This window comes from Takifugu rubripes, chromosome 22 (genome assembly GCF_901000725.2).
Source record: "Takifugu rubripes chromosome 22, fTakRub1.2, whole genome shotgun sequence".
NCBI lineage: Eukaryota > Metazoa > Chordata > Actinopteri > Tetraodontiformes > Tetraodontidae > Takifugu > Takifugu rubripes.
The window spans coordinates 2435832-2450090 of record NC_042306.1 but is presented as its reverse complement, the minus strand read 5'-3'; the positions used below and the strand labels follow the sequence as shown (position 1 = coordinate 2450090).

The 14259-nt window shown below is 45.7% G+C and overlaps 1 protein-coding gene across 2 annotated transcripts in view; it reads right to left on the bottom strand.

The window, feature by feature from the left end:
* The window catches only part of obscnb (obscurin, cytoskeletal calmodulin and titin-interacting RhoGEF b), a 40928-nt gene extending 27541 nt beyond the window's left edge, over positions 1 to 13387 (bottom strand). Inside the window, exons 1-27 of one of the 2 annotated variants that reach the window (XM_029830585.1) lie at positions 13040 to 13387; positions 11350 to 12439; positions 9507 to 9776; positions 9157 to 9417; positions 8659 to 8964; positions 8320 to 8586; positions 8118 to 8224; positions 7694 to 7862; positions 7246 to 7521; positions 6892 to 7173; positions 6300 to 6575; positions 5941 to 6216; positions 5583 to 5864; positions 4752 to 5045; positions 4364 to 4639; positions 4001 to 4276; positions 3652 to 3924; positions 3299 to 3565; positions 2952 to 3221; positions 2596 to 2862; positions 2242 to 2508; positions 2052 to 2164; positions 1821 to 1974; positions 1587 to 1748; positions 1374 to 1478; positions 658 to 924; positions 1 to 270 (exon numbers count right to left, since the gene is read on the bottom strand). In XM_029830585.1, coding sequence (XP_029686445.1) covers positions 1 to 270; positions 658 to 924; positions 1374 to 1478; positions 1587 to 1748; positions 1821 to 1974; positions 2052 to 2164; positions 2242 to 2508; positions 2596 to 2862; positions 2952 to 3221; positions 3299 to 3565; positions 3652 to 3924; positions 4001 to 4276; positions 4364 to 4639; positions 4752 to 5045; positions 5583 to 5864; positions 5941 to 6216; positions 6300 to 6575; positions 6892 to 7173; positions 7246 to 7521; positions 7694 to 7862; positions 8118 to 8224; positions 8320 to 8586; positions 8659 to 8964; positions 9157 to 9417; positions 9507 to 9776; positions 11350 to 12430 — 7114 coding nt within the window. In that variant the 5' untranslated portion in view covers positions 12431 to 12439; positions 13040 to 13387. The remainder of the gene's footprint in view (positions 271 to 657; positions 925 to 1373; positions 1479 to 1586; positions 1749 to 1820; positions 1975 to 2051; positions 2165 to 2241; positions 2509 to 2595; positions 2863 to 2951; positions 3222 to 3298; positions 3566 to 3651; positions 3925 to 4000; positions 4277 to 4363; positions 4640 to 4751; positions 5046 to 5582; positions 5865 to 5940; positions 6217 to 6299; positions 6576 to 6891; positions 7174 to 7245; positions 7522 to 7693; positions 7863 to 8117; positions 8225 to 8319; positions 8587 to 8658; positions 8965 to 9156; positions 9418 to 9506; positions 9777 to 11349; positions 12440 to 13039) is intronic. The other variant, XM_029830586.1, reaches the window with a different exon arrangement.
* Positions 13388 to 14259: the final 872 nt, after the last annotated feature.

Below are 14259 nucleotides of genomic sequence, written 5' to 3'. Positions count from 1 at the left end.
CTTTGACAGCGAGCTGCGCTGAAGATTTACTCTTCCCAGCTGTAAACTGCACAGATCCGGTCATTGATGCTTTGGTCTTCTTGAAAGTGAGACGGTGGAGAGTACCTTCTTTCTCCATTTCGATATCACGGCTCTCCTGTACAGCTACCCCGTTCAGAGTCCACACAGGCGGTTTCACCAGCTCCATACTGATTTCGACTTCAAAAACTGCTGCGAAGGGTTCTGTCACTTCCACTGGACTAAGCTCCCGCACAATGCTGATGGACTGCTCTGAAGGAGAAAAAGGATTTATTTAAAATTCGGAAGAGAACTTGGAATCTCCATTCTGTGGTTCCGACTGTCCAGGTGTAGCGACGCAATATTAACGTTAAGGTGGAGTCAACACAATCACATCGCACAGAAAGGTGTCGTATTAGTACATTAATTTATCTAACAGCTCAGGCTCATACTAAAACAGTCAACCAAAAAACAAAGTGTTCTTCAGCTCACATCACTGCAAGAATGAATTTATGAATGAGTGACTGAGTGAATGAATGACACCTCATTGATAAGAACTCTGATGGCTACTTTTCTTTGGCACCACTGACTAAATAAACACAAAGTCATAGAAATCATCCAATTCCAGAGCCTAAATACAACCAATAGTTGTCATGTTACCTTCCACCAGTAGTTTACAGGATGTTTTGTCATCAGTGGCGTCACAGGTATATGTGTCTTCGTCTGCCTCGTCTACGTTGTTAATGGTGAGTTTTCGGTACACGTCTTCACTTTGGATTTCGTATTTCAGGCCCGGCTTGATCTCCGTCTTGCTCTTGTACCACTTCACCTTTGCACTGGCGCGAGACACTTGGCACTCAAGATGACCACGATGCTTATACATCGCTATCTTATCCCTGAGTTTCTTCACAAACTTGACTGGCAGTTCTATAGCAACAATAACACTAAATCACTAAAACCTCCCAAATGGGTCACAGTATTGGGTTGCGTTTGCCGTGGACGTCACATTTGGTATAACAGCCTCAGCCATGTAACACCTGTCCTCACAGATCGGGATGCACACTAATGCACACTACTGGAGGAACAAAAAGGTCTTCTTATTCTTCATGATTTTATAATAATTGCAAAATTACATTCAATGAAAAGACAGTCCTGTAACTACTCAATGACTAGTTGCCTTTCCTTAGCCATCAGGTCACAATGAGGGATAACAATGCAAACGCACAATGAAGGTGGATAGTCTATATGTCTGGATTGGATATTTTTGCTAAATAGAAATAATTAATATTCAGCACACGAAGAACACTGTTATTTAATTGAAAAATAATGCCTCGTTAATGCATGCATCATTATGTGTTGTGATTTCACGTATTTACCTTTTACTTTAAGTTTAGCAGATGAACAGGCCTTTTCAGCTGTGAATTTAATTTCACCCATATCTTCTGGAGTAACAGACCTGAACAGAAGGACATAGGTTCTACCTGGAACAAAAATGTGTATGTTAGCAGAAATGCAGAGGTTATTAGGGAGGTAAATACTGAATATGTGTAGAGGTCGGTGAACTTTTACTTGCTTCCTCTAGGTCATACCTTCTTGCCTCATCTTGATGTTGTCACTGACTTTTAGTTTGGCACTTCCTTTAAACCACTGACAATCCACATCATCGTGTGAGATTTCACAGACAAATGTAGCACTTTCTTTCTCCATCACCTCCACGTCCTGGAGCTTCTTTACTATTCTAATATCTCTAGCTGCAAGGACATCATGTCAGCAAACTGACAAATATCATGTAACTAATAGCACAAGGGTACGGCATCAATTACCATGAACTGAGAGCTTGGCTGAGGTGTTATCATCGGGAGTGCGGCAGATGTAGGTGCCTGCATCTTCAGGGGAGCATTTGCTGATCACCAAAGTGCGTTTTCGGCCCAAAGAGTGGATGCTAAACATCTTCCCGGGTTTCAGTTCCACATTATCCTGCACAACAAAGTATGTTTCAAATTCTAATGTGATTAGGTCATATTCTTTCTATAATATCCAAAATGTCTGCTTACCTTAAACCATTTAACTTCTGTATTTGTTCTGGACACTTCACATTCAAAGGTAACTTTCTCCTTCTCAGGGACACTGATATCCATGATGGGTTTGGAGATCATGGCAGGAGGTTCTGTACCAGCAATCATGAGAGTTAAACTGTGATTAAAAGGCCAGAGCCAACATCTCTACTGTACAAGCAGCCCTTACCCAAGACAATTAGCCTGCCCGAAACACGTACTCCTTCTGCTTGGAAGACAACATTTCCTGCGTCCTCCATTTTGAGATTGGACAGTGTTAACGCGTGTTTTTTCCCCAGCACCGTGATACGACTGTTTCCTCCGGACTTCACCTTGATACCATCCTTGGTCCACGAGCCATCTACGTCGGCTTGGCTCAGTTCCACCTCAAGGGTTACCGTCTCAGTCTCATGTGCTGTGGTTTCTGTTAAGCCTTTAATGACCTGGATTTTCTTCACTGAGGAAGAGAAGACGGCTCAACGTTTCTGCACATGAGTACACCTTCAATAAAACGTGATTTATAAAGGAACTATGCGGTTCTTACTCTCCACATTGAGCTTTCCCTGGGTTTTGTCATCCAGTGTTTCACAAGAGTAGATGCCTCGGTCAGCTTGAGTCACGCTCTTGAGGACTAGAGCCTGCTTAGCTCCATCAACACATATCTTGAGGTTCCCTGTGGGCTGTATCACTACACTGTTCTTCATCCATCTGACCTCGTCTGAGGGTTTACTGAGCTCCACCTCCAGTTTCGCTTCACTCTGTTCCTCCACTGTCACATTTTCCAGCTTCTTTTTAAACATGACAGGTTCATCTAATGGCAAGGGGGAAAAAAGTAACAGTGACGTTTTACTACATGACTGCGTTACCAGGGATACCATTATATAACACGGATGGGCTTACGTTGCACTTGCAGATTCGCTTTGCAGCTTTTGCCTTCTGCTTCAAAACTAATCTCTCCGGCATCTTCGTGGGTGACAGAGGTGATGGTAAGCGTGTGGCTGTTGCCGCTGTGCTCAGTCTTATACTTTAGCCCAGAAGTGACCGGAACACTCTTGTGAAACCATATCACACTGGCGTCTGCTGGCGTGACAGCGCACTTGAATATGGCGTCCTTCCCCTCCATCGCAGCCACGTTGTTGAGCTTGGCCGTCAGGCGAATTTGTCTCGGCGCTTAAAAGAAATGGAAGGTGAGATGTGAAACGGACGGATGGGCCGTGTCCACTTGTTTCAGCCCGATTCCTGACTACCTTTTGAAGAGACTGAGGCAGAAGTCCTGTCATTTCGACATTCGCAGCTGTATTCTCCCTCATCTTCTTTTTTCATGTTGGTCACGGTCAGAATCCGCTGAGGCCCACTGGTGGTGACAGAGTACCTGCCTCCCGGTTTAATGTCACGGCCGTTGTGCTTCCAGGCCACATCCCCTGAAGCTTGACTCAGCTCACAGACGAGAACAAGCGTACCTTCCAACTCCACGGTGGCAGCTTTTAGCGGCATGACAAACTTCAAAGCTGCATCTGAAATGAAATCGGAACCAAACAAGTCTTAGGAAGACATCTCCCAACTATTTCAGTGTTGTGAACAGGTTCTGTATGTAACATGCCTTTAACTTGAACTTTAAACTCCAGTTTGTCTTGGGCGGTTTGACAGGAATACGATCCACTGTCTTTGGTTTCGGTGGATTTTACTATGAGAGTGCGTGAAAAACCGTCTTTTCTCATTTCATATTTCTTGCTCTCTTTGAGCTCCACGCCATCTCGGAACCACTTCACGCTGCCGTTCTCGGCAGTCAGCTCGGTGGTCAGAACGATGTTTTCGCTGGCTCGAACGGCACATGTCTCGTTGACGGCCTTCTTTTGGAACTTGACTGCCTCGTCTGGAAAAGGGGAATCGGTGCTTTGAGTTGATAAGTCTCATCCGTTCCAAAATGAATCACGACTGAAATATGTCACCTGTCATCTGGAGCTTAAATAGGAGCTTCTCTGCACCGGCCTCACATGTGTATTCACCAGCATCTTTTTTATCCATTTTTTCTATCACCAGCTCACGGATCTTGCCCTTTGACTCCATGTGGACAGCTTTGGTGGAAGTTAAGAGCTTTCCATCTTTGTACCATTTCACCTCCACCTTCGGATCAGAGACCTCACAGCTCAAGGTTGCCTTTTGTGAAAGAGCAGCTTTCACCTCCTTCTTTACAGACTCTTTGTTTGAGAAGCCCACAGCAGCTTCTGCAGAACAAACCACAGCATTTATGACTTATAGGCAGTAGTGATGAATTCAGGTTAAAATGTTACCAACATTGAGATTTCACCTACCTGCCACATGTAGCCTAAAAGCTAGCTTCTCAGTACCAGCCTCACAGATGTACTCTCCACTATCTTTCTTCTCGACGCTGTCCACCACCAGCTGTCGACTCTTCCCCTTGGATTCTATGTGTAACGTTTTAGTGGATGTGAGCAGTTTGCCATCCTTGTACCATTTGACCTCCGTCTTTGCATCAGAAACTTCACAAGCCAAAGTAGCTTTCTGGGAGACGGTGGCCTTTACGTCCTTCTGGACTGACTCCTTGTTGGAGAAAGCTGACTTGATCTCTGTGCGATATACGAACAGAACGCGTAGTAGAATTTAAATAGTTTGAAACAAAATGACGAGGCCCTTCAGGGTCTCTGTCTTTCACATATTGCTTCTTTCATTATCTCCTACCTGCCACTTGAACTTTAAATGCCAATTTTTCTGTTCCCACCTCACATGTGTATTCTCCAGCATCCTTTTTTTCTACATTGCAGATGACCAGCTGACGAATCTTGCCCTTTGAATCCACTTGAACGGCTCTGCTGGGACTCAGCTGTTTGCCATCTTTATACCATTTAACTTCTGTGGCATTATCAACAACCTCACAGCTCAGGGTGGCTTTCTGAGAGAGAACAGCTTTCACTTCCCTCTGGACAGCCTCTTTGTTGAGGAAAGCAGGTTTAGCTTGGACTTCTGCTCGGGCGGCTGTAAAGGAGTGTGATAGGATTGTGGTGAACTGTATAGCACAGCAACATATCGGACATGGATTCAGCAAATCCTTTGGCTTTACAACAAAGCAACCAAACCCTGCAGATGCAGTACATGAAACAAAAGCAAAACAGTGAAGAACATTGTGTCCCGCAGCCTTCTGCCAATCCACACAGACGAACAAATGTGCAAAAATGCGTATTTGTTCAGTACGAACCAGATGACATCTGTGGAAAAAGCTGACAAACAGCGAAGCCACACAACACCACAGGATGCTGAGGTGAAGGCATGAGGCCAAGCTGGACACAGAGCTAACAACAGTAAAGTGGCAGCATTCTGAAGCTATTAGCTATATGTTTTACAGTTGTTAGCTATGTGTGCAGCTAGGCCTCATGCCTTCACCTCAGCATCCTGCGGTGTTGTGTGTGTGTTACCATAGTGACCAGTTATTCCCTCTAAGTCAAACTTTATGGCCTACCCATAAACGCATGGTAACTTGTCAATGTGGCATCAGTTATACACGATCCTTCTTACCTTCCATGTGTATTTTAAAGGCAAGCTTCTCAGTGCCGGCGTCACACATGTATTCTCCAGCATCCTTCTTGTCCACACTCTCAATCACCAGCAGACGACTTCTCCCCTTTGACTCTGCGTGTATGGCCTTGCTGCTGGTAAGCAGTTTCCCATCTTTGTACCATTTCACCTCAGTTTTAGAGTCAGAAACTTCACAGGACAGAGTCACTTTCTGGGAGACAGTGGCTTTGATCTCTTTCTGAACAGAGTCCTTGTTAGAGAATGCAGACTTGACCTGTATGTCTGTACAAAAGACAATCAACCTGAATGACACTGGTATTTTCTCCCTATTCATGCATCTGTTCTCTTTATTCTCTACCTGTCACATGGAGTTTGAAGAGCAACTTCTCAGTCCCAACCTCACAGCTGTACTCTCCAGCATCTTTCTTTTCTACACTGTCGAGCACCAGCTGCCGATTCTTTCCTTTTGACTCCACGCGGACCGTTTTAGTGGAAGCTAGCTGCCTGCCATCCTTGCACCATTTCACTTCTGTCTTGGGATCAGCGACGTCACAGCTCAGAACAGCTTTCTGGGAGACGGTGGCTTTCACATCGTTCTGAACTGACTCCTTTTTGAAGAAGGCTGACTGAGCCTCTGTGGAGATATGAGGAGGATCACCTATATTATATAGGAAGCCCCTAGATTACTATAGAATCCGGTTATTCCATAGTCTTTACCTGCCACCTGAATCCTAAATGCCAGCTTCTCAGACCCAGATTCACAGATGTACTCGCCAGCATCTTTCCGCTCTATGCTGTCAATCACCAGCTGTCGACTCTGGCCCTTCGACTCCACACGGACGTTCTTGCCTGAAGTCAGCAGCTTGCCATCTTTGTACCATTTCACTTCTGTTTTCCTATCGGCTACTTCACAGCTCAGAGTGGCTCTCTGGGACAAGATGGCTTTCACCTCCTTCTGAACGGACTCCCTGTTGTGGAACGCTGATTGGGCCTCTGATGGTAACAAAAAGAAAAAAAATACAAAGGCTCTATTTTGATGCATCACTTAACAGTGCACATTTCAATTCTCACTGCTGGGAGGTGTTGATGCATTGGAAAGATAGATGATGTTTATATTTCAGAATTAGCCTGATGCAGGCTGCTGATGAGCACCAATATGACTGGTTAAGGGCAGAACTGTTTAAAACTCAAAGATAAATGTATTTTTTTTTACTGGTGCAGTATAAAACATCAGCTACAGCTATTTAGTTTATTAGCAGACCATAATATGAGCATTTACAATGACAAAACTGATGTGTTGCCCTCGTACCTGTCACAGTTATCTTGAAGACCAGCTTATCTCCTGCAGCTTCACAGGTGTATTCGCCTGCATCGCTCTTCTCCACCTTCTCTATCACCAGCTGACGAGTGCTGCCTTTCGCTTCGGAGTAGATTGTCCTGCTGGATATCAGCAGCTTGCCATCTTTGTACCACTTCACCTCTGTCTTGCTATCTGAGACGTCACAACTGAGAGTGGCTTTTTGGGAGACGGCAGCTTTCACCTCCTTCTGGACAGTCTCCTTGTGTGAAAAGGCAGCTAGTGCTTGAGTTTCTAATAAAACATAAAAAGCACATATGTGAGGATCAAGTGTTGGACAGTACAGAAGAATGATGCCACTTTTACCTTTTATCTTGACTTGGAATGTGACTTTATCTGCTGCTGTCTCACAGGAATAATGGCCTTCGTCACTTTTCTTGGCATTCTTGATGATGAGTTTTCTTTGAGTCCCTTTGGAGATGAAGGTTGTTCTTTGGTCCTCGGTGATCTCCACTTGGTCTTTCCTCCAAACAACAAGTGCACTGGCGGGAGTTACTTCGCAGCTCAGCTCCAGATCTCCTTTGAGGGACGATACCTGGCCCGTCGTTCCTTTGGATTTGTTCAAAAATTTGGCAGGCTCATCTTAGGGGGGAACAAAATAAAATAGGGTTTGTATTTGTCCAACAAAGAGATACAAATATAAAAACAATAGGTCAGTAGCATGGGAACACATGATGTCACAAAGAGAAGTCTCCATAAAACCCATTTTCCAAATCAATTTATTAAAATTCATGTTTAATCAACCGTCTTGTACCTTTAAGAGCCAGTTGCACGGACATCCTGTCATCAGCCAGAACACACTCATAGATGCCGACATCCTCCTCTGTTACATTGTGCACCACCAGGATCCTCTTTCGATCATTGCTCACATATTCGTACTTCTTTCCCACTTTCACCTCTCGTCCGTTCCTCATCCAAACCACCTGCAAACATCACATTCCAATATGACTTTAAAAGGAAAATGGGACATAGTAAATAGCTCTGATGACCAGAAGAAGGATTTTTAATTTTAAAGATAGAAAAAAGAGGTCAGTATCAGTATTTGGTATCATGTTCTGCTAGAAAAAGGAGAAATCCTTGCTCTGCATAGTGTTCCATTCAAAATATTTTGAACATGAAAGGTTTAAAGAGGAAAAAAAATCCAAGAGGTGATCACGAGGCGCGATGCTGTCACACACCTGTGCGTCGTAATCTGACACCTCGGCCGCCAGCTGAGCCGTGGCGTGCACGCTGCAGGTCACCACCTCCAGTAGATCTGACTTATTGGTGAACCTAACAGGAGGAGCTAAAAACACAGTCGTTATTTAAGAAGCCACCATCAAAATGACAAGATTCGAATGCAGTAATGTTACTGTTACGCTATGACGCTTTGAAAAACACCTTTTACAGACAGGACACAGCTGCTTTGGGAGCCTCCTCCTACAAACTTGACCACAGTTCCGTCCATGTCGGCGGTCACGCAATGGATGAGCAACGTGTGAGTGCTTTTGGACCTGGTAATGAGATAATCAGCCCCACTGCGTAGGAGGCGTCCGTTTAGGGACCAGAAGCCAGAACAAACAGCCGACAGTTCCACAGAAATAGAGAACTCTCTGCCAGCGAGCGCCGTGCTGTTGATCAGGCCCTTTGTGACTTCAGCGAGGGGCTCTGCAGACAGGAGGAAATATTTGAAAACGCTGTACCGGCGCTTAGGAAATACTGCAGAGGCGTCAGTGTTACCCAGGTAGAAGCTCCCTGGCACTTCCAAATATGGACTCTGCCCAAAGTCATTCATAGCAGAGATGCGGAACTGGTAGCTAGCTTCTTCTGTGAAACTGCAGATGGTGATCTCGGTGGACGTGATGGTTTCTCCGGGATTGCACCTCTGCCAGGTCTTATTGCCAACCTTCCTCCTCTCCACAATGTAGCCCTTGATGGGCACGGGACGGTCGCTGTCAGGAGGGGACCACTGGATGGTGATGGAGGACTCGGTCTTGTTGTGTGTCACAGCATCGACTGGGGGATCAGGAGGATGCTTCCTTGCCGCTGCGGAGCAAAGATTGACGGTGACGCCCTTTATATGAGGAATTTAACCCAGAATTCACTCTGGAGAATTTTCAGCGATGACATTCCACGATTCAATAGGTTTCCTTATATAAAAACATGTTTATTCATTCCAGCATTTAGACTTTAGTTACTTTAACCGAGGCTGAATAAGATGAAAGCGGGACTCCTCACCGGTGACGGCGAATCGGGTGGAAGTCTTGCAGTCACCAGCCACGAAGGCAACTTCTCCAGAGTCATCCGCTTGGCAGTCTCTGATCGTGAGCGTGTACTGCCTGAGCGAGCAGGCGATGGATATCCGGGAATCTTCCTTCAGCTTCTCGCCGTTGCGGGTCCAGTAGGCATCCACGCAGGGATGCTCCAGCTCCACGCAGAAGATGACCGTGTCACTGACAGGAACCACCGTCCGCCGGGGAAGCTTCTTCGTAATGTTGCCTGTGATGCCAAAGGATTTTTTTTTAAAGCCCCAGGAAGCAAATGCAGTGGATTTGTGAGTGTAGGGCATTTTAGTTACTTCACCATACCCCGGACAGTGAGCTCGGCCACAGTGCGACTGCCTTCTTTCATCTCACATATGTAAACGCCGTCGTCGTTGGTGGTGACATTGTGTATGGTGAGCCGGCGCAGGGTGCCCTCCTGCTCCATGTAATACTTGGAACTTTGCTCCAGGCGCGTTTCCTCCATAAACCAGTTGGTCTGGGTGGCAACGAGAGGCACCTCACACAGAAGCATGGCTGACTTCTTCTCCTGGACCTCCACATCCTGCAGCTTCCTGCGGAATGGCACCTGTGGCTCTGACACAACGGGAAAAAATCCAAATTTAGGGTGCAAAGTTTTTCCAGTCACATTGGGGTGAGGATAACTATTAAAAGAGCTGGGTGGAAGACCAATTTTTTTAAATACTTTTGCTCCTTTTTGGTATTTAGCCCTAAATCAGTTTGGAAGAGTGTTTTTTTTAATTATTTTAACCTAATTAAAATCCTGAAATATGTACACAGTGACGGCCCGACTTCCATTGTTGATCTGCCCTGGATGTTACCGAGCAACCACGGTGACTGTGCTTAATGCAAACTAATGGTTTCACTTTGCTTTTACACACTTTATTTAAAAGGAGGTTGTAAATCATATCGAGTTTCCTCTGCATTTCTGGCTGCTCTTTACGACACATCCATACCCTCAGCTACTCTTTGAATGTGAGCTGAGGGCTTTAAACTTAGGAATCAAGCGTTGAAGCATGGTTATTCTGCTTTGAGTTATGGTCCCGTCCCATTTTTACAATAAATCCCCCAAAGGGAAGTGATAGGAAATGTAATTTTACAGTTAAATAATCAGATTTCTTTTATGATACATAAAAGGTAATTTGGTTTAAGAACAAATATGATTTAGTAACTACCAACATAAACATTTACAACCACATTCTTCCCAGTGGAATAATCATAATAATAGTGGCGCTCTAACCAGTGAATGACCACCATGGTAACCGTGATCCGGTCATCAGAAAATAGATGCAACACAACACCGGACTACCACCCGGAATCTAATCTCGCAGTGAAAAGTCACACACACATTTGGAGGTTTAAATGAGGCTTTGCAATAATTATGGGGACTCCTCCTAATGTAATGCTGTGGCCACAAGGATATAGTTTATTCCACAATGGCCAATAAAACACACTGATCTGTATTTTTAACACTATATAGACGTGCACTTATCTATGAAAGCCTCTCACGGGCTCACAAACAGAGACAAACAACCATTTGCAGTGACTTCCACACCTCGATAATAAAGAATAATTAAATTCATTTATCAGCACCTTTCTCAACACACACAGCAGGAAAAACAAAATAGTGTAAGCTAGCTTTTCTGCAAGTGCTGCTGAGGTGGGCGAGGGCTACGCTGGGGTGGATGGAGCAAGAGGATCAGGTCGGGGGGGGGTTGATGTGGAGAAGAACTAACAGATAAGGAGGGGAGAGGTTATGGCTGGCCTTAAATATATAAAGAGGGACTTTGTATTCTATTCTAATTTTGACCGGGAGCCAGTGGAGGATGGGGTAGATGTGGTGGAGCGAGGGAATTCTGGTAATAACAGCAGGGGCGGAATTTTGAACCTGTTGAAGCTTATGGAGGGATTTGTGAGGGAGACCAGAGAGAGGGGAGATACAGCAGTCACTCGGGAGGTGACAAGGCTGTGGAGGAGGACAGAAGTGGTGCGTTCACCAAGGGAAGGATGGAAATTATTCAGTGTTTAATTCATAAACCACCGTGTAAGCATGATTGTAGAATACATTAAAGCACTGGTTAAAATACTCTTCCTCAAAGGTTTTGAGCTCCAAACTCAGCCACTGCGATTCAGGTTGTTTTCATCTTACCTTTGACTGTCACCAAGACGGCGCTGTAGGTCTGTCCCGCCATGTTGCCGGCGTTGCAGGTGTACAGGCCGTTATCAGTCTGCTTACAGTACAGGATCTTGAGGATGAAGTTCTCAGCCTGGTCCTCATAAATGACGTGCCTGCGACCTTCGCTGATGTTGGTTCCATCCTTCCTCCAGGTGATGTGAGGTTTGGGGTGACCGGTCACGAAGCAGCTGAGTTTGGCGTGTTTGCCTTCGGTCACCGTGCAGGTACGAGTGAACACGCCTTTGGGCAGCTTGGCCAGCGTCGACGCCCTCAGCTCGTGCGCCAGACCCAGAGAACTCAAACCATCCGTGACGCTGGTCACAGTGGAGGACGTGATGGAGCTTTCTTCCGAGCGATAGATGGAGATGTCCTTCTTCATTTCCTCTTTGCGCTTTTGAAGGTGAGCCAGCAGGGAGGTGTTTTTATCTGCAATCATGTTGCGGGAATCCCGGGCGTCCACCGTCAGAGCTGCTGCAGCATGCGCACGACCAACGGTGTTCTGGGCCCTGCAGGTGTAGGTGCCGCCGTCCAGGTTGCGCACACTTTGGATCTTTAAAGTGCTGCCGTCGCTGTCGGAAACAATCTTGACGCGATTGCTCTCCCCTAAGTAGCGCCCGTCTTTCTCCCATTCAAAGTTGGCCTCGGGGTGGGCTGCGACTCGGCAGACAAAGGCCACGTCTCCTCCCAGACCTACGCGCGTGGACGCAGGCTTGACAACAAAGACGGGAGCCCTGTGGGGCATCTCCGTTGGCAGGGCTACTTTGAGGGTCACGGCGGCGTAGGCTTCACCCACGTTGTTTTTGGCTCTGCACATGTACTGTCCACTGTCTTCCAGCGTCAGCTCATAGATGGTCAGGCGGTACACATCCCCATCCTCCACGGCCTTGAAGCGTCCCCCAGATGTCAGCTTCAGCTTGTCCTTTTCCCAGGTTATCAGCGGGGTTGGACTACCCACCACCGTGCAGCTCAGAGTGGCGTCTTTGCCGACACACACCGAGAACGCCTTCGGGCGCGATAGAAACCTGGGGACTCCTCCGAATAAGTTTGGATCCATAGTTTGTTCCTGCAGTGAAGGAAAAGGCAGTTAAAGATATGCTAATCTATGAAAATGGAGAATTCCACGTCTCCGCCGTGGAACACCGGTAAACACAACCCCGTGCTGACCCGGCAGACATTTGCCAATACCCCCCAGCAGTAAAGTAGCTCGACATTCCAACAACAAATCGACAAGGTCAATGCTGCAGAGATGTGCCTTTCAAACAGTGACATTTGCCAGCTTCGTCACCTCTGCTGCTCGGGGGCTGCCAGTCCCAAAAATAACCTCAGCTGTCGGGCCCCGTCTCTGTCCATGGCCATTTGTAGAAGACACGGACTCTTTGATAAAGCTGCCACTTCACAGACATACTTCAACTCTTACGCGGTCCGTTATTTATGTTATTCCAGGGGGAAAATGGAATTTAGAAATCAAAGTTTTGGGCCAGGAAAAGAATGGCAACTTGAAAATGAAAATAAGCACTAACAGATATTTACCGAGCTCAGATTCAGCTAAAGTGAACTAACAATGACACAAAAAGTTTGTCACCAACAATCTGGATTAAATTAGAAGTGTATCTTGCCAGTGTATCTTGCATAATTATTCAGCGTTAATGATTAATGAGCTCACCTTGATTCTTCAGCTCAGGTAAACAGAGACGGAATCATGAGGGCTGTAAAGTCTCCACTGAGATGGTGGTCCTACTCCAACATCAGTGAGGACAAATCCCGCTAAAAACGATCTTCTGTGGGCTCAGATATCCACAAACCGGCTGCACAATTGATGGTGGAACATCCCCCCAGGCTCCTGCGGCAGGCGGCTGTCTAACGTTGGCTTATTTTTTTCTTTCTTGTCCGGTAACTTATGATGTCAAATTGCTGCCGTGCCTATTTTAGAGCAGCCTCCTGTCTAAAATAGATTTGTCATTTAGTGTGCAGATAGCAGGGAGCCTGCTGGGGAGGTCGGGGAGCAGAGCACAGTGGCCCGGCCTCCGCACCCTCCTGCAGCCTGCAACGTGTTTTATCACCACTGCATTTTATCACCCTGTGTCAAACACTGTAGGTAGAATAATAATCTAGGAAGCAACACCAGCATCCGAGTATGATTTTTGTCTTTTTTATTCACATAGTTGCAGTCAGTCGTTGTCTCCACTAACACATGTTATTTTATGAAATACCTGTTTAGTAGCTTAAAACAGACACATTACCAACTTCTGTCAGAGCTAGATTATTTTTAGGTGTGTAAACTCTTTATTTTTAAGGACGTCACAGTATGGCTTAAAGAGCTCATTTCTGGTAAAATGCCAACAGCTGTTTATCATGTGTCCATCATCACTTTGTAAAATTGTCATTCTCCTTTTATTACTCTCTCGTGGACATCATGGTGCAAACACAGGCGGGTAGATTTCATCTGTTTAACCTTTAAACTGGCTGCTTTGCCAGAAACTACATGAAAAACAAACAGTAGTTTGTTTTTAAAGGACCATGCAGCCACGATGATGAAAATGGGAGGTGCTCATTTGCAATTCTCATAAAACACAAAAAACAAATCATAGTGTAAATGTTCGAGATATGAAGGATGTTTGAGTCTGTTTAATACTGATTTCTCAGCCTTTCACCGTGGGCTTTCTTCCAGAGCCAGTGACTGACAGCAGCAGGTCGCCTGGACCCGCATTTAAACTGCCCGAAACTCTAGCAGACAGAGTCTCAGTCATTAGTTGACTTTGCCTCATTCTGTATCAGATTATAGCGTGTCTCATTTTAATTGAAGAGATTGACAACAAAGTCTTAATTATTTATCAGAGCTGTTGAGATCACCAATGGCAGAAACAAGTCCTAATTTCCCAAAGT